The 19948-nt window shown below is 38.6% G+C and overlaps 1 protein-coding gene across 3 annotated transcripts in view; it reads left to right on the top strand.

Moving 5' to 3' along the window:
- VCAN (versican) overlaps positions 1-19948 on the top strand; it is a 114710-nt gene that overhangs the window by 19305 nt on the left and 75457 nt on the right. For all 3 annotated transcript variants that reach the window (XM_082620306.1, XM_082620308.1, XM_082620307.1), the window contains exons 3-5: positions 4592-4969; positions 8308-8482; positions 8567-8694. In XM_082620306.1, coding sequence (XP_082476432.1) covers positions 4592-4969; positions 8308-8482; positions 8567-8694 — 681 coding nt within the window. The remainder of the gene's footprint in view (positions 1-4591; positions 4970-8307; positions 8483-8566; positions 8695-19948) is intronic.

Raw genomic sequence — 19948 nt, 5'->3', positions numbered from 1 at the left:
TATTGAGGTGCTCCTATGTTGTGTGCATGTATATTTATAATTGTTATATCTTCTTCTTGGATTGATCCCTTGATCATTATGTAGTGTCCTTCCTTGTCTCTTGTAACATTCTTTATTTTAAAGTCTATTTTATCGGATATGGGTATTGGTACTCCAACTTTCTTTTGATTTCCATTTGCATGGAATATCTTTTTCCATCCCCTCACTTTCAGTCTGTATGTGTCCCTAGGTCAGAAATGGGTCTCTTGTAGACAGCATATGTATGGGTCTTGTTTTTGTATCCATTCAGCAAGCCTGTGTCTTTTGGTTGGAGCATTTAATCCATTCACGTTTAAGGTAATTATTGATAAGTATGTTCTTATTGCCATTTTCTTAATTGTTTTGAGTTTGTTTTTGTAGGTCCTTTTCTTCTCTTGTGTTTTCCACTTAGAGAAGTTCCTTTAGCATTTGTTGTAGAGCTGGTTTTGTGGTGCTGAATTCTCTTAGCTTTTGCTTGTCTGTAAAGCTTTTGATTTCTCCATCAAATCTGAATGAGATCCTTGCTGGGTAGAGTAATCTTGGTTTTAGGTGCTTCCCTTTCATTACTCTAAGTATATCATGTCACTCCCTTCTGGCTTGTAGAGTTTCTGCTGAGAAATCAGCTGTTAACCTTATGGGAGTTCCCTTGTATGTTATTTGTCATTTTTCCCTTGCTGTTTTCAATAATTTTTCTTTGTCTTTAATTTTTGCCAATTTGATTACTGTGTGTCTTGGAGTGTTTCTCTTTGGGTTTATCCTGTATTGGACTCTCTGCACTTCCTGTACTTGGGTGGCTATTTCCTTTTCCATGTTAGGGGAGTTTTCAACTATAATCTCTTCAAATATTTTCTTGGGCCCTTTCTCTCTCTTTTCTCCTTCTGGGACCCCTATAATGAGAATGTTGTTGTGTTTAATGCTGTCCCAGAGGTCTCTTAGGCAGTCTTCATTTCTTTTCATTCTTTTTTCTTTAATCTGTTCTGCAGCAATGAATTCCACCATTCTGTCTTCCAGGTCACTTATCCATTCTTCTGCCTCAGTTATTCTGCTATTGATTCCTTGTAGTGTATTTTTCATTTCAGTTGTGTTGTTCATCTCTGTTCGTTTCTTCTTTAATTCTTCAGATCTTTGTTAAACATTTCTTGCATCTTCTCGATCTTTGCCTACATTCTTTTTCCGAGGTCCTGGATCATCTTCACTATCGTTATTCTGAATTCTTTTTCTGGAAGGTTGCCTATCTCCACTTCATTTAGTTGTTTTTCCTGGGTTTTATCTTTTTCCTTCATCCAGTACATAGCCCTCTGCCTTTTCATCTTGCCTATCTTTCTATGAATGTGGTTTTTATTCCACAGGCTGCAGGATTGTAGTTCTTGCTTCTGCTGTCTGCCCTCTGGTGGATGAAGCTAAGAGGCTTGTGCAAGTTTCCTGATGGGAGGGACTGGTTGTGGGTAGAGCTGGCTGTTGCTTTGGTGGGCAGAGCTCAGTAAAACTTTAATCCACTCGTCTGCTGATGGGTAGGGCCTGGTTCCCTCCCTGTTGGTTGTTTGGCCTGAGGCGACCCAACACTGGATCCTGCCCAGGCTCTTTGGTGGGGCTAATGGTGGACTCTGGGAGGGCTCACGCCAAGGAGTACTTCCCAGAACTTCTGCTGCCAGTGTCCTTGTCCCCACAGTGAGCCACAGCCACCCCCCCCCGCCTCTGCATGAGACCCTCCAACACTAGCAGGTAGGTCTGGTTCAGACTCCCATGGGGTCACTGCTCCTTCCCCTGGGTCCCAATGAGCACACTCCTTTGTGTGTGCCCTCCAAGAGCGGAGTCTCTGTTTCCCCCAGTCCTGTCAAAGTCTTGCAATCAAATCCCACTAGCCTTCATAGTCTGATTCTCTAGGAATTCCTCCTCCTGTTGCCAGATCCCCAGATTGGGAAGCCTGACTTGAGGCTCAGAACCTTCACTCCAGTGGGTGGACTTCTGTGGTATAAGTGTTTTCCAGTTTGTGAGTCACCCACCCAGCAGTTATGGGATTTGATTTTATCGTGATTGCTCCCCTCCTACCGTCTCATTGTGTCTTCTCCTTTGTCTTTGGAGTGGGGTATATTTTTTGGTGAGTTCCAGTGTCTTCCTGTCGATAATTGTTCAGCAGTTAGTTGTGATTCTGGTGTTCTTGTAAGAGGGAGTGAGAGCACGTCCTTCTACTCCACCATCTTGAACCAACCTCTCCAGGAATAGTGAATTTTTGTTAGCATTCATTTTTATTTCTTGCATTGTCAGAGTTTCAGACAAGTTCTTGCAGGTAGCAGTTTTTTTCTTCTTCTTTTTTTTTTTTTAGCATGCACAGTTGGTAAACATTATCCTTTGAACTACTAAATTTCTCTCTTAAAATATTTAGATTTGGCAAACTTAGTTCTTGTTACCCAGTGCCTTACGACCCAAGATTTCATACACAAAAGACTTGGCCACACAGCTTTTTGTTCATCCTGCTGTTAAGACTGGATTCTACATGAATATTTATTTACATCCAGCTGAAGCTTTTAATTTTCTTGTATCTGTAAACACCCAGAACAATAAATAACCCTTGGGAAAATGCCTGTTGATGTAAGTTTGTTCTAATATATTTTTTCATTACAGCACAGTTATTGAGTAATGCTCCAAGTGTCAGAAACCTCCCAATCAGATACATAGAGGTGAATCTCATATCTGCCCCTATACCTCTAAAATTGTGAAAAGAACTGTAATTTAGTAATAAATATTAAGGAATTGAAAGTCACTTATCTTAAACTCATTTTAAAGGAACCCATAAAGGGTCTTATAATTTATATCATAATTGATGTTGATGGTAAAGATGTTTATTCTCCATTTAAAAAGCAATATTTTGGGGCTTCCCTGGTGGCACAGTGGTTGAGAGTCCGCCTGCCGATGCAGGGGACATGGGTTTGTGCCCCGGTCTGGGAAGATCCCACATGCCGTGGAGCGGCTAGGCTCGTGAGCCATGGCTGTTAAGCCTGTGCATCCGGAGCCTGTGCTTCACAACGAGAGAGGCCACAACAGTGAGAGGCCCACGTACTGCAAAAACAAACAAACAAAAAAAAAGCAATGTTTTATTTGTGAAGTTAATGATCTATAATTCTTCAGGAAGGAAGATGGGATTTCCTAGAACATATGATGAATATAAATTAGGAGATTTTTAGTTCATAAAATTTTCACCCCTTCCCTTCTCAGGACCCCTCTTCTTGGCAAAAAAGTACAAAATATCTTTTTGTTGTCTTCACCTCCCTAATGGGATCTAATCTTTTTGAAGTTAAGTTTCATTCCTTAGCATCTGTATCATTTCTAATGCATGTCCATTTTGAGATGTGTGTTACTAATGCCTTTAAGCACTAATACACCAAGTGTTAGATACATATCATTTTGTTGATTAACATTATTTCACTCCACCTAGAGGCTACTATTACTATTCATCATATTTGCATGAACTGGGAGTTCCTTGTGCGCTAATGATAATTTCTATTCTTATTACCAACACATTGTCTACCCAACTAGTAGAGACTGGAAGTTGGGGGAAAAAGGGAGAAGAGAGGTATAGATTCCTATAAGAGTGAAACAATGTGGGGTTTTTGCATGTAATAGTATTAAATTGTAGTCAATGTGTTCTTTCTCATTAAAAGTTTAAGGGCTTAAACAGACAGGCATTCTGTAGATTAATACTTTAGAAGTTTAGGTGAACAGACGCTAACTCCCCCACCCCCTCAGGATATAATCTAGAGGTAATGTTTCACTGCAAAGTGATTGCAGCTGGATTTCTCATTACAATGAAAGTCTTTGGTTCAAACACTGAACCAAAGAGCATTCTTCAAGTTCTGGGCTTCCCCCTGTTCCAGTCTACTGAAGTATGTTTTAAAATTTTCACTTCCCCTTTGAGTTGTTTTCATTTCCTCTAAGGTAATGTGGCAGTTATCTTAATCATTTTTCTTCTTCAGACCTGTAGACTTAAATTTGTTTTTTAACGGTTCTTCCTAACATTGGTCCAGTCTTTTAAACCTGCATTGCTTAAGTCTAGTCTTCTCTTGCCCTTGATTGCTTGTCTCCCTACACTTGCCTTATTTTATCACTTATTTTGTTCATGTTAAACACTAAGTTACAAATACTTTAAAATGAATGCCATATTTTTAGCACATAAAAAAATAAGCAAGGGGCTTCCCTGGTGGCGCAGTGGTTGAGAGTCCGCCTGCCGATGCAGGGAGCATGGGTTCGTGCCCTGGTCTGGGGGGATCCCGCATGCCGTGGAGCGGCTGGGCCCGTGGGCCATGGCCGCTGGGCCTGCGCGTCCGGAGCCTGTGCTCCGCAGCGGGAGAGGCCACGGCGGTGAGAGGCCCGCGTACCGAAAAAAAAAAAAAAAAAGCATTATTAATCCCTGTCTTTGTTATAAAACATTACTAAAATTGTGTACTATTCTCTGTATATAAAATCATTCTAATTATTTCACATATTGAGGATGTAACCAACCCCCTGTAATGGTTCTTATCCATTCACATATTTAATAGACTCAGTTTGTTAATTTAGTATTTTCTCTTTCCTCTAGTCAAAGTGGGAAAAAGCCCACCTGTTAAGGGCTCCCTCTCTGGAAAAGTCAACCTACCTTGTCATTTTTCAACCATGCCTACCTTACCACCCAGTTACAACACCACCAGCGAATTTCTCCGAATCAAATGGTCTAAGATTGAACTGGACAAGAATGGAAAAGATTTAAAGGAGACTACTGTTCTCGTGGCCCAAAATGGGAATATCAAGATTGGTCAGGGCTACAAAGGGAGAGTGTCGGTGCCTACATATCCCGAGGACGTGGGCGATGCCTCACTCACCATGGTCAAACTGCTGGCCAGTGATGCAGGCCTCTACCGCTGCGACGTCATGTATGGGATTGAAGACACACAGGACACAGTGTCATTGGCTGTGGAGGGTAAGGCTTTGGGAATCTAGAAGAAGGTAGTATAACACGATACCTGGTTCAGAAGTGTGGTGAAACAATATTCAAAAGTAGCCATTGCTCAGGGTTTGGACAAGGCGAAAAAAATCAGTCAACACAACAGTCCATGTCTTTCACAAAAAATGAACTGTTATTTGTTCAGGAATCAAGGAAGGTGACTTTATACTAGATATAATGAATACCTCAAGACATGGTTTATAGCTCAAGAATCATTACTTCATTATTGAGACCCATCAGTGGTTATTTTTTAAGACTGTAAAGGCTGTTCTACATTTTGTTTTAATTTTAACATATGTGTATATGTGCATATACATGCATACACATACACACATATAGATATATACATACACACACACAGGAAAAAACCTCTTTCTTCCTTTTTCTCACTCTCCTAGCATGATTATTAAAATCTTTGAATTTGCTTTTAAGAAATATAAATTATATCTTAACTTACATTGAAGAAATAAGGCACCTAATAAGTACCATGGTATATATCACAGTGCTTTGAGAAAGCTAGGACTCAAACATTTGAATTGGATCAAAACAAGAACTCAGTGAATTTTTTTTAAGGTCAATGCACTGGTTGTTGTCCAGTGTCTTGCAATGAGACATTTTAGTTTTAGCCCACATTGAGCGGTGGTTTGTATGTCATTTGAATTTAAGTTAGGAGACAAAGCAAAGAAAAATTGCTTTAATTGGGTACACACATAATGCCATAGCTCTTGGAAGAAAAATATTTTGGCAAGTTATTAAGCAAAATTCTAATACCCAGACATGATGGAACAGATTTTTCTTCCAACCCTCCACTTCCCTATAAAATATTTACCTTTCAGAAATATATACAAAGGGTTTTATTAAAACTCTTTCTTGTGTAGCCAAAAGGAAATATTTTGAATTTCAGATGTGACAGATTAATTTTCTGAACATCCTTTTCCATTCAGATTCTATTGCTCCCTTCTATAAATCCATTTTTATGTTTTCCAGGCATCCACTAAACACCCTGGGCTCTTTGCTCTTTTAACCCTTTTATCATTTACTTTGGTTTGTCTAGTATTGTTTTTTCTACTGATCTCTCTCTTCCTCTTTTTGTATAATGTAATATACATGATAGATATATATATATATATATATATATATATATGGTGTTAGATACACATTGCATATAAATATATATATACATATATGTTTTTAAAATCCCACTTCTTACAATTTTCATCATTAAAGAATTAGCAGTGGATTTGCCCCTTGCCCCTTTGAAACAATGAAAATCCTCCACTTAATCTCCTTAGCCCCATGAGGTCTTCAAATTATCCCAGCAATTGCAGATACTTATACAGCCTGGTATTCCCTGCCTTGGTCATGGAGGCCCCTTTGTGCCCCCTTACTACCAATCTTCAGTGCACATGGAAGATTTTTAATTACCAAGAAGGCTATTTGAAGCTTTGATCAACATAAGACTAATTTAAAACCATTCAAAGTCTGGTTTAAACCTTAGAGATCATTATAAACTATCTTTCATACTTACTAGATAGCACCATATATACTTCCTGGTAATTTTAGAGTCATTCTACAAAGCTACAGATTTTATGAAAGGCATTTGATCAGTTTTTTCTTTGCAATATCAGAAATGGGAAAATGAATGTTAGTTGTCAGTGCATCTACTTGGTGCCTCTGCAGGTCTTTCTGTATTGACACTGATCAGAGGTGCTTATTTATGACATGGCTAGTCTGTTCCCTGTAGATATTTTATTGGCACATACCTGTTTTGGAAAAGAGAGACAATCTAAGGATAGGCATGTGGGAGACAGTCTTATAGCTAGAAGTCAGGCTGTAAGAGAGAGAGAGAGAAAGAGACTTGTCAACTCCAGGAAATTACTAGGAATAAAAGGAGAGTAGAAGATATCTTGGAAACCAAAATTAATTCCACCTAACAAAAAAGTGGTCTTAAATGATATGACTCAATAAAATCTCATCCATAAGACCCAATTACCCCAAATTCTATTTTCCAGTGACTTCCTAGGCACATCTGCTTGACTCACTTTGCTCTTTTATGAAAATGAGTCACCATATTTACTCCAGTTAAAAATAGAGATGCTTTTGGTAAAGTAGGAGAAGAGGACCAAAGCTCCACCCCCTCAGCTGCTCTTTCTTCAGGCCTTTGACAATTCTTTGAGCCCTGAAACACAGTTCAAGAACCACTAGTTTGGGCCTCCCTGGTGGCGCAGTGGTTGAGAGTCCGCCTGCCGATGCAGGGGATACGGGTTCGTGCCCCGGTCCGGGAGGATCCATATGCCGTGGAGCCGCTGGGCCCGTGAGCCATGGCCGCTGAGCCTGCGCATCCGGAGCCTGTGCTCCGCAACGGGAGGGGCCACAGCAGTGAGAGGCCCGCGTACCGCAAAAAAAAAAAAAAAAAAAAGAACCACTAGTTTATGTAACTCCTAAAATACAACGAAGTGGAATTTGAGGCACATATCAGGATGCCTGGCTTCTGCCCATGGGAGTCTGGAGAATTTTATTTCAGGCCTCCTTTGGGATAAAAATCATACATCTTACCTGTCAAAGCGGAGACCCTAAATTATGAATATGATAAACATTTATCACAGCAGCCTATCCAACATTTTTAAATTCTTTATCTAATTTGACCTTCTATCAATCAAATAACCTAAGCAATATTAGTTATACTTTATGAAGGGGGAAATTAAGACTTATATATGATTAAGGAGCAAATTAGAGATTGGAACAGGCCTTCTCACTCATACCTAGTCCAGCATCTTTTCCATTTTAGTATATTATCTCTGGAAGTAAGTATTACAATGCTTCATGTTTGTAGGAAGTGGTGCTGGTGAAGGCTCCATGTGCTTCTATTGAGTTGGCCCTGAGTAAAAACATGAAGTAGGAGAAGTTGATCTTGTGGCCCCCTTAACTCTTTGTATCTCTGGCAGCACCTACTCCATTTAATTGTCCAAGGTTCCCATAATAGCCTGAATACTACCTGCAATTAGGACAACTAGTCACCATTTGGGATTTAGTGACTTAAATCTTTTTTTTTTTTTAGATTGTTTACATGGGAACAGAAAATTCTTGAAACTCTCTAATGGAGCAGAATAGAACACCTAAGTGAACAACATTTCTGGGGCTCCTCAGATCACCATAATTTTGCATAATGCTACATAAAATAAAGTAAAAATAAAGAAGTATCATGATGTTATTACCGAGTTAGCAAGTAATTTGATGAATTACTCCAATGAGAAACTGCACAGTATGGTGGGAGACTTGAACTTGCCCATAATTGTTTGCTGCTATCTTTGCAGGGGTTGTGTTTCACTACAGGGCAGCGACCAGCAGGTACACTCTGAATTTTGAGATGGCACAGAAGGCTTGTTTGGATGTTGGGGCTGTCATAGCAACCCCAGAGCAGCTATATGCAGCCTATGAAGATGGATTTGAGCAATGTGACGCAGGCTGGCTGGCTGATCAGAGCGTTAGGTGAGCGGTCTGGGGGCCACCAGCTTTAATTCATCTATTTGGAGTGAGAATAAAGTGCTACCTACTAGTCCTTTATTTCCCCAGGTATCCCATCCGGGCTCCCCGAGAAGGCTGTTATGGAGATATGATGGGGAAGGAAGGAGTCAGGACCTATGGACTCCGTGCTACGCATGAAACTTATGATGTGTATTGTTACGTGGACCATATAGATGGTAAGATGTTCAAATTTCTATAGCTTCATTTGACCTAAGAAAATTGAGGAAAGACTGGGAGCACGTGGGGATAGAGCAAGTCTTCATGCTTGTTTGGATTCCAAACAGCAACATTTAGTTTAAATAACCGTATGATTCTGTGGTGAAATAAGCTTAAATTAAAGTGGAAAGAGAACGAGGGCTGTGTAAATGGTTATGTAGGTTTGAAATGTCTTTAGTTAATGGCAGGTTTGCTTTCAGTCATGCTGCCATTGGACTGTTTCCAATACACTTTTAGAGTATTAAGAATAGAAACCTGTAAGGGTGGTACCTATTCTTGTAAGAACTTCAGGTAAAATCCTGTGATGACAAACCACTGTGAATCCAAGTGCTGATAAACACCCCGAAGTGCAGCTGAGTAAGGCAAACTAGCCCAGGAAGGATTTTCATGGTTTGCTTCTCCTTGTGTTCACTTTGCTACACTAATATTTAGAGCAATCATTCATTCATTCAACCAATGAACACATTAAAAGAAAACACCTACTGTGTGATAGGTACTCTGCTCGTACTTAGGACGCTGAAGCCGAGTAAGATATAAGCCTCGCTTTAGAGATGCTTAGAGTCTGATTGATTCTGGCACTATCATTTCTCACTTAGCATGAGTTAGATTCTTAGAGACAAGTTTGAGTTCTCTTGTGGTGATGTAATCTAAGGACACAATGCAGTTTTATTATAAGAATAGAAATTTCTGTGACTTTTGAAGTGGAATTTCATTTGTAGCAACAGGTATCTTAGAAGCCTAAATATATAAATAGAAGTATTACATTGAGTTATACTTTTAATTTTGGCTGGCTCCACAGGAAAAAATGATCTCAATTTTCTTATGTGTAAAATAAGGAAGTAGGACTAGATAACTTCCATAGTCCCTTCCAACATTAAAATTCTATGATTCTATGAATTGAAAAAACAACCTCAGAGACTGAAAGCTAGAAAATAAGCAGCTTATATTTGCCTAATGCCCTAAATTTGAATAGGATGGCCTGCTTGCAAGAAAGCTGCTAAGTGTGGTTCTCTAGCATCTTAACATTCTTATTATAACTATTATTTAAGACTGATAAATGTGTTTTCTAAACCATAACTTTGATACTAACAATTTCCATTTTTTACAAGGACAAAGGGAAAAGATATGTAAAATCCATGCTATGAGATATAGATAGATAGATATAGCTTAGCTCCTTCCTTTAAATTTAATTTTATTTTAAATTTAGTTACCTTTTTTCATAGAATAGGAGATGGTTGGTGGGATTCTGGTTCTAGGAAATAAATTTGTTATTGCTATCTCAGTAAGATGGAAATTTGTATTCAAATTCACTAGGTGGAATTTGTTTTATCACTGTGGTTCTCCTTTGGAATAATATCTATTAGAGTGATAGTTATAAAAATTTCAGGAACACTGGTAATGCTGGAACTAAACCAGAGATAGTTTTTGAAAAAGTATACATAACTTCTAATTACCTAAAAGATCTTTACCAAATATAATTGAAATGTGGTTTTCAAGTATAAATCCATGGCCAATTTGATCCCAATATGAATAAGCATCACAAGCCAGACTCCTTGATGGAAAGACAGGCTTAAGTATTTACAATGCTCCTGGAAGGAGCACCTAGGGGACCCTCTGCATGTCTCTTCTTCAGTCTTATCCTGAGAGAGCTACTGAAACCCCAGTCTCTAAGGCTGCAGAATCCCTAACTTCTTTGAAGGCCAGAGGACTTTCTGCTTCTGCAGAAGTTCCAGAAATTCCTTGCCCTGTACAAATTCTGTGTGAGATACTTTTGACAGGTCTTGGTGGTAAAAGCCCTACCAAGGATTCCTAGCCACATTGTACCCACTGAGAGCTGGTTTCCCAAAATCTGTTCAGAGGATCAAAACTAGTGTTCAGGGAAAATTGACCTCTGTCAGAAGAGTCATTCTGAGGATGTATGCGTACACCACAATGAGAAGGATTTATTAGTCATACAGGAACACCTCCATAAACATCGCCACTTCTAGGGCAACTGGTATTGGTCAAACCAGTCTCTCCTCCAGTGTAACCCAACTGTATTTCATACAGTTGTGTATTTACTTGGGATAATTGTTCCACATATTTGATAACTGAAAACTTGTAATGTGTAATGTAGCATAACTTTAGTTGGAGTATTTATACCAAAACAACAGAATTTGAACTTTTTTATTTTATCACATAACAGCTGGAAGAAAAAGATAAAAGAATAAGTATAAATAGGAATTCAAGCACTGGCTGAAATTTGTGTCAGCAGAGTAGCAAGACGCCCTGATGTGGGCAACCTTGGGAACCTATCGCCTCTCCTTCTCTGGCCTATATTTTCCATGTTAGCCCTACCCTTTGGCTTTTCTTTCACCTGGAACAACTACCACCCTACCATTCCAATTCCCTGACCTTCACACAAGCTTCCCAGCACTTGGATGTGTCTGTATTATGGGCTCTCACACTGATCCCATATCCCGTTCCTAAGTCCCAGTTGGTCTCTCTCACCTTTACCATCTCCAATCTTTGAATGTGTGACTATAATCACCCTCCTGCAAATGTCTGCTTATTCCTCCATCTCTCCTACTAGACCATGGATTCTGGGAGGGAAGGAATCATGTGTATCCCCACTATGTCCTTGGCACATAGTAGGTGCTCCATAGATGGAGTTGAATAAAATGAGTGAATTAATAAATTAACCTCCAAACTCAGTGCCAACTCTACTCACATGGCTTTACACTTGCACTTTGGATAACTTTACACATCTCCGGGCTTCATCACAATTCTACTTCCCAGTTTTTCATTGCTCCAATGTCCTTACTGGTTCATTTAATTTCACTTTTGCTCTTTTGTATGTAAATAAGTCAAATGCCTTGTGGGATGAACAGGGCACCAAGAGACACCAAACAAACAAAAAAAATGAAAAATGATAATTTTTAGTTTTGCATGTCTAGCCCTGAACTCTCTTCTGAATTCTATACCCACAGTTTTATTTTGTGAATCATTTTTAAAATAAATTTACTTATTTATTATTATTATTATTTTTGGCTGCATTGGGTCTTCGTTGCCACACAAGGGCTTTTCTCTAGTTGGGGCAAGCGGGGCTACTCGTCTTTGCGGTGCGCAGGCTTCTCATCGCAGTGGCCTCTTTTGTTGTGGAGCATGGGCTCTAGGCGCACGGGCTTCAGTAGTTGTGGCGCACGGGCTCAGTAGTTGTGGCTCTGGGGCTCTAGAGCACAGGCTCAGTAATTGTGACACACAGGCTTAGTTGCTCCGCGGCATGTGGGATCTTCCTGGACCAGGGCTCGAACCTGTGTCCCCTGCATTGGCATGCAGATTCTTAACCACTGTGCCACCAGGGACGTCCCTGTGAATCATTTGTGTGTCTCATCTCTGGTTTTCTGTTTTATCTCACAAATAATCCCCAAGCCTTTAACAGTTCTTCAGGGGACCTGTTTTATGACCATCAAAGCACATAAACACCATGGCCATTATCATTCCCCTGCTCAGCGTTGTGTAGTGTGAATTTCCTGTTGCCTTCCTCCTCAGGCTAACTCTGCCTGACCTGCAAAGCCCCTCAATCCTGGTTTGGGAGTAACCTATTCAGCTGTGTTTCCCTCTCTCCAATATGATGCCACATATGTGCACCAGTCATCCACGGACCCTCTGCTACCTCCTGCCAGCAGTCCTGCTTTGATCCTCTCTGAAAACACAAGCCTCTCACCTTTCCAGCATTCTACTCTTCCCTCTGCCTATGAACAGACTGCCTCCAAGAGCCCGTCTTTGCCTCTTCCAGCTCACACTGACATTTCCTGATTCTGAACTCCCACTTTTCTTAGAGTTAGTTCCACATATCTGGTGTTTAATTCTTCTCTGGTTGCTTTATGTTCATCAGACACAAACTATTAACTGTTATTTTTATTTCTGAAAAACTTCTGTAAGCTCCTAATAGAGCTAAAGCCATAGTCATCTTCTGTAACTTTCCCAATGACAATGAAGAACCTATTCCAGTAATAGACACATCATAGTTATTCAAGAACTACTTGGTGGTAATTGCAGTATTTCTCGAGACTTTGTCTCTTTCAGAGGCTGTCTCCACCATGCTACCATTTCTACAGTGCTTGAAAAAAATGCCAAGCTTCGTCCACCAACTTACTAAAGATCTTTTTTTTTTTAATTGGATCACCATGATACTAGTTTTTTCTCTTTGAATTTCTTCTCTCACTCTTTTCTGTGGTGTCTCTTAGAAATAATTCCTTCCTAGAGACACTCTTTTCTCCTTTCCAGCCTCTCACAGTCATGGCCCTTTCTTGCCTTCCCAGCCAATTGTCCTCTCTGGCATCGGTTCCTTTGTCCCTATTCACAAATTACAGGTTTATTTTTCTACTGCTTCCTCATGTCAAAATCCAGGATAGCTCTGTCACCTCTATGACTTGTCTAATGCCTCCACGTCATGCTTGTGTCTGACCTAGAACCAAAAACAACCTTTCGTTTTTCTCTTAATGAGCTGCTTTAGATATGAAAAGCTAAAATTTTAGTTAAAAGGCTGAATGTCATTAAACAGGTCTTAGAGCAAGGCTTAGTTCCAGCTTCTTTAGAGTCTTTGATAGGATCAAAATCAAATATATCAGATCTGGAAACTGTGTGATTTCCTGCCTGTGGATGCTCAGATTGACTTAATTTTGATGGAATTTACAGCATGTAATCTACAGAGTACTTCACCAATGAGAGTTATTTAAGAATTAGTGATAACTTGGTTTATTCAGTTAAAAAGCCCCGTGTCAGCTAGAATAGCTTCCTGCACACTCTGGTTCAGCAGATGGGTTCAAATATTGATTTTGGATTATAGAACCTCTCCACATTGGTTGAGGTTGGTGCTAGAAGATGCTGAAACTTTTTAGTTATTCTCTGTAGAACTCACAGAATCATAGATCACAGTTATGGCTGTAGGTTCCCAAATAGACTTTAGATATTAACACACCTTGCTAAGGATTTGAAACTGAACTTGGAGTTGTTTTTGTTTAAGTGTTTGAATGGTCTAGCTAAGAGCCACTGAGGAAGGTGACCAGGCATGGCACCCTGCAGCACCTATGGAAAATGCGTCCTCATTCAGTACGGTGACCTGAATAGATTAACTGTGAGGTAGCTCCATAGGTAGGGTAAGGAAAGAAACTATTTATTATATGGTTGCATTGCCATTTAACTTAATTCTCACAAAAACCTTGACAGGCATTTATTTAAAACCTTTATTTTTACACATAAGGAAACTAAGGCACAGAGGTTAAGTGACTGGATTATACCCTTTTTCCTGTTCTACTGTAGTAACTTTTCAGGACCACCAAAGATTCCCCAGTAGAGCAACAGGCAGTCTTAAAAACCAAGAGGTTGCAAACTGCTCTTAAAGCTCCCCCAAATCTCTGATTTCTCACACAAAAATATCCTAATTCCTAAATCATTACTCATTATTTGAGTAATGACTGCATTCCTGTTTGGATTGCAGTGATTGGAATTGCTGGGTTAAATGAGAACTCTATTTTTAACTTTTTGAGGAACTGTTTTAAAATTCTTACCAGCAGTACATTAGGGTCCTGATTCTTTCATTCTTTTTTTTTTTTTTTTTTTTTTTTTGCGGTACGCGGGCCTCTCACTGTTGTGGCCTCTCCTGTTGCGGAGCACAGGCTCCGGACGCACAGGCTCAGCGGCCATGGCTCACGGGCCCAGCCGCTCCGCGGCATGTGGGATCTTCCCAGACTGGGGCACGAACCCGTGTCCCCTGCATCGGCAGGCGGACTCTCAACCACTGCGCCACCAGGGAAGCCCCTGATTCTTTCATTCTTGCCAACATTTGTTTTCACCTGACTTTTTGATCATAACCATGCTAATGTGTGTACAATGCTATCTCATTGTGGTTTTGATTTGTATTTCCCTGATAGCTAATTATGTTGAGCAACTTCTCCTTTATGACTATTGGCCGTTTACCTATTTTCTTGGAGAAATACCTATTCAGAACCTTTGCCCATTTTAAACTGGGTATTTGTCTTTTTGTTATTGAGTTGTAAGAGTTCTTTGTATACTCTAGATTCAAGACAGCCTATTCAGATACATGATTTGTAAATATTTTCTCCCATTTGCCGATCTGCATTTTTAGTTTTTTAGTGGGATCCTTTGACACACAAAGTTTTTAATTTTGATGAAGTCCAATATCTACTTTTTCTTTGATAGTTTGTGCCTTTGGTGCCATATCTAAGAACACATTACCAAATCTCAAGTCATGAAGACTTACTTCTGTGTTTGCTTCTAAGAATTGTCGTTTTATTTTTATCTATTTTGAGTTATTTTTTGTATATGGCGTAAGGTTAGAGTCCAAATCCATTCTTTGATATGTGGATATTCAGTTATTCCAGAAATATTTGTTAAAAAGACTATTCTTTCCTCATTTAAGGGCCTTGGCACCCTGTTGAAAATCAGTTGATCATAGATATATGGTTTTTTTTCTGGACTTTCATTGATCTATATGTCTATACTTATGTCAGTGCCACATTGTGTTGAATACTATTGCTTTGTAGTAAATTTTGAAATTGGAAAATATGAGAACATATTTTCTGAACAGAACAGAATTTTCTGTTCTTTCTGAAAAAGAACAACTGTGTTCTTCTTTTTCAAAATTGTTTTACTTCTGGGCCTCTTGAGTTCCCATATGATTTTTAAGATCAGCTTGTCAATTTCTACAAAGAAGCAATTTGAGGTGTATTTTCATCTTAACAATATTAAGTCTTCTGATCCATAAACATGTGATTTTTTTTCCATCTTTTTTTTAGATTCTTTACTTTCAACAATGTTTTATAGCTTTTATAGCTTTCAAAGTATAAGTTTTGCTGTAATTTTATTAAATTTAATCCTAAATATTTTATTCTTTTTGATGCAAATGCAAATGGAATTTTCTTTATTTCTTTTTCTGATTGTTCATTGGAAGTGTATAGAAATATAATTGATTTTTTTTTTTTTTTTTTTTTTTTGTGGTACGTGGGCCTCTCCCTGTTGTGGCCTCTCCCGTTGCGGAGCACAGACTCCAGACGCGCAGGCCCAGCAGCCATGGCTCACGGGCCCAGCCGCTCCGCGGCATGTGGGATCTTCCCAGACCGGGGCACGAACCCATGTCCCCTGCATCGGCAGGCGGACTCTCAACCACTGCGCCACCAGGGAAGCCCAGTATAATTGATTTTTGTATATTGGTCTTATATACTGTATCCTACAACCTTGCTGAGATTGCTTATTAGTTCTAATAGTTTTTTTAATGGAATCCTTAGGATTTTCTATATACAGTCCCTTTTATTTTATAATGTCACCTTAAATAAGTAGAAAGTAGAAATGTCTTGACATAAAACCCTTGAAGCATGTGGCAGTCATTTGCTTTAAGGTTTTGATATCAATTTCTGGAATTCTAAATCAGAAGAGCTTCTTTGGAAATACAGTGGCCATTTAATTCAGCTGTGTAAAGTAAAAAAAAAAAAACTAGGCTGATTCTCCTGTGTTGACCTGCAGCCATACTGAGCCTGTCAAACCAAATAACACACTCAATCTCATATATTTTGAAGACTCAGACATCCAGAAATGTTTTAGAACCTCTTTCTCACTCTAATTAAAATCTTACTGCTCTGTCATTGGGAAAGAATGAGATCCGACATCCTGCAAACCATAAAAATATGTTTAAATTTTAGTGGGATTTCCTGTGTCTTTAAACCTTTCAAATGACATATATAAGATCTTGTGTAATAACACATTGACAAATATGTGGATTCCCTTTCCCATGAATATGATCTGATTTAGAGAATGTTAACTGACTATCACAGCTGACTGATGACAATTCTCTAAAATTAATTAGAGGTTAAAATTTTCAAAAGTGTCTATGCTTTAAGCCACATTATGCATCTACTTCAGCCTAAAACAAGTGAGAAATTTGAAAGGTGCTGACCTGGCTTTCCAGTCTCATTACCCCTCAAATGAGAAACATTGCCAGCCTAACACTAGAATTGGATGAAGTTACCTTGGCAGCCCCAGAAGTTTTCTTGTCACTGTTAACAGAAGGTTTGTTTCTGTACAGGTTAAAGGATCAGATCTTAGGGGGAATTGACATGCTTTTGAATTACCTACAAATATTGGCTGTCAAGAGATTATATAGTAGTGTAGGTTAGCTGTTAACCAACCATGTACAGCTGATGGATTTTGTGATCCCGGATAATGAGTATTAGTCTTTATTGCTTTGATCTTGTATATATAGACATGGGCAAAAAAGAGAAAGATAGAGAGAAAAGAGAAAAAGAAGCTTCCTTTGAAAAAAAATAAAAGTCCAAAACTTTAAACCTAGTAATAATTATGTTGAATTGTCTTTATCACCATAATACTTGCCATATATTCTAAGTAGTTTTATCCTATGGGCATTTCATGTGACTGTTTCCAGTTCACACACCACATCTACTTTTGCACACATTTATTACTCATATACCATTTTGACCCACATTGCAATGAAATGTAGTAACAATCACAAATCTTGAACTTCCTTACAGTGAACAAAAAATCAGGAAGTTCTGTTCTCAAATGGGCAAAGGGACTCATGATTAGTTTATAAGAATTGATTTTCAGACCAGACAGTTCAGGATAGAAAGGTAATGAGCACAAATAAACAGAATAAGTATAAACGTTGATCACACTACCCAGAAAATAGACGCATCTAGATAATTGTGGTGATATATCAGCTTTGACTACCACAGGCAGCGGCCCATCAGCTGCAGTCCAGGAAAGAATTGAATAATTATCTGTGATCTGCTGATGCCAATTCCCTGTTTCACCTTGGTGATCTCAGGGAATTTTCAGTGGAAGAAAAATATCCTATCTTAGCTTTGCTCTGGACCCAGGCTCTTGCATAATTTTTCTGAGCTACTCCTGAGTGTAAAGTCTAGCTTTTGAACAGTGTAGGTCATCTTAATGTTTTGATTTGTTTTCATCATTGCTTGCCATTTTAGTATGTGTCATTCTAAAGTCTGCTAAGAAATAGCTTTTCCATTTAGCAATCAGAAGTGTGGAAAAATAACATGCATGGTCCACTTTCCAGGGAGTGTTTTAGCAGTTACTTGTCAAATTTAAGTATTTTTTTCTTAATATTTCTGATGATGTTAATTCCTATGATTAAGACAAATTTAGTTTGTAGAATGTCACCACATATTAAAGTCTCATCAGCAATGTCTTCCAGTTTCTTCTAGGACATCCCTGGAAAGTTGGAATAACAGGAATAATTCAAAGCCAGATCATTTAACTTGAAATTTTGGAAAATTAGAGGTTATATATGTTTTCCATATGAACATGCAAATTATCCTGTGTGTGAAATCCTCTGTTCTGCATTATAGTTTATGTGTGTACTAATGCAAATATATGTGTATACATGTCAGTAAATTCTTACTTACAACAACTTAACTTGGCATTTTACCTTAAGTCATGCATTGTTTTGTGTATAAAGGATACTTTGTGTATTTCTTTCCTGACATTTTATTTGCTTTCCTTAATCAGCGAAAAAGTGATAGATAATTTTTATTATTTAATTATATTATATCATAGATAATTATTTATTATCTATAATAATCTATGAGAGATACAATTATCTCATAGATAGATAACATTTAGAAACATGTTTCAAATCTGTATTCTTGTTACAAATTTGATAATAAATGTCCTATAGATGTAACTGTTTTGATGAGGCAGCTTCTGGAACTGAATAGTAGACTCCTTGTTAACTTATAAAAGTGATGCTTGTCTTCCAGGAAGGCATATATCCAGTAAAGCTAAAATACATTCAATTGTTCAGTCACAGTATTCAAGAGTAGAGCTAGAACACGGCCTTGTCCGACGCTAATAATAGGTGTTTTCTCTCTCAAGGAAGGCTTTGCTCTCTCTTCTCACTCGTAAGGTGATACTGTGATAAAATTCAGAAGGAACTTTTATTACTTACATCAGAGGCCAAAAGGTGCCTTTAAGATACCCTTGGGGTAGGAACTTATACAACCTGACTAATGAAGTCCTGTTGGAGAGAGAGAAGCTAAGCAAATGCACTGAGTTGCTTTGCTTGATTTCCCATGTTTGCTTTCTCTCTCTCTGTTCCTTTGGTTCCTGGTTTGGCTTTGCCTCTGGACTTTAGATTTTATCTCTTGGTATTTCCTCATATGATCATTCATTTTTGGACCAAGCCTAGGCTTACATTCCTGTTACTGGGCCAGACTTAATTTCTGTCTAATGTCATTAATGCTATGAATGACTGATATTAGAGTTTAGAACATATAATTTGACCTATAAATAATTCCTGACTATAGATTTTAAAACTGAGAGTAGATCAATAAAATCTTTGAAAATCTTAACATCTTGACTGCTCTTCTCAGTGTAAAAGTGGACAGTGTTTAGCCTAAAACCTGCATTTTTCTATGGGATATGGGATTGAAAGACTTGCGCCTACAGTTAGTGACTAAGGAGGAAGACTGCTACTTTTTTCTGCTCTACCTTGCTTGACTTTTTGCAAGAGCTTCTTTTAAGAAATGAGACACTTCTGTGTTCAGCTTAAATATGGTCTTGGACACTTTATCAAGGTCCCTGCTCTGCGCCAGATTCCTTTGCTCCCTTGCAGTCTCTGATACACCCTTGGGAGGCAATGGACTTCATATGCCCTTTGCTTTGTTTTTTGGCTCCTGCTTTGATTCTGTCTGATTACCTGGTCTACGCAGTCTGCTTCTATTTCGAGCAGGTTAACACATAGGCTACCAGAAACTTAATACTAAGTTATCTTTGTTATGGCTCAATTGAGATTCCTTTTCCTGATTGAAACATACATGTCTCTAGAGCAGTGTTTTCCAAACTATTCCATGAAACAGATCCATGGACTGTTAATTAGTCTTCTATGAGAAAAGGAGATTACTCTGGTCAAATGGCTTAAAAATCCTAAGTTCTTTGTGGGGACTCCCAAATAAATACTATAATATTAACTACTCTGAGAAGCCTTACAGAAACGAAGACCTGTCAGATGACTTGTATTTGTTTCCTAAATGCCAATGTCCACGAAACCTCTTTTCTTTGGAATACCTACTCATGTCTCAAGGATCACCAGAAAACTGTTGAAGACATTTTTGGAAATTATATTCTTAGAACTTGGACCATAAGTTAATAACCTTTCCAATCCACATCTTCAACAATAAG

The sequence above is a fragment of the Mesoplodon mirus genome (genome assembly GCF_964341445.2).
Source record: "Mesoplodon mirus genome assembly, chromosome: 5".
NCBI lineage: Eukaryota > Metazoa > Chordata > Mammalia > Artiodactyla > Ziphiidae > Mesoplodon > Mesoplodon mirus.
The sequence above is the reverse complement of the archived record's forward strand: the minus strand, read 5'-3'. Positions and strand labels throughout refer to the sequence as shown.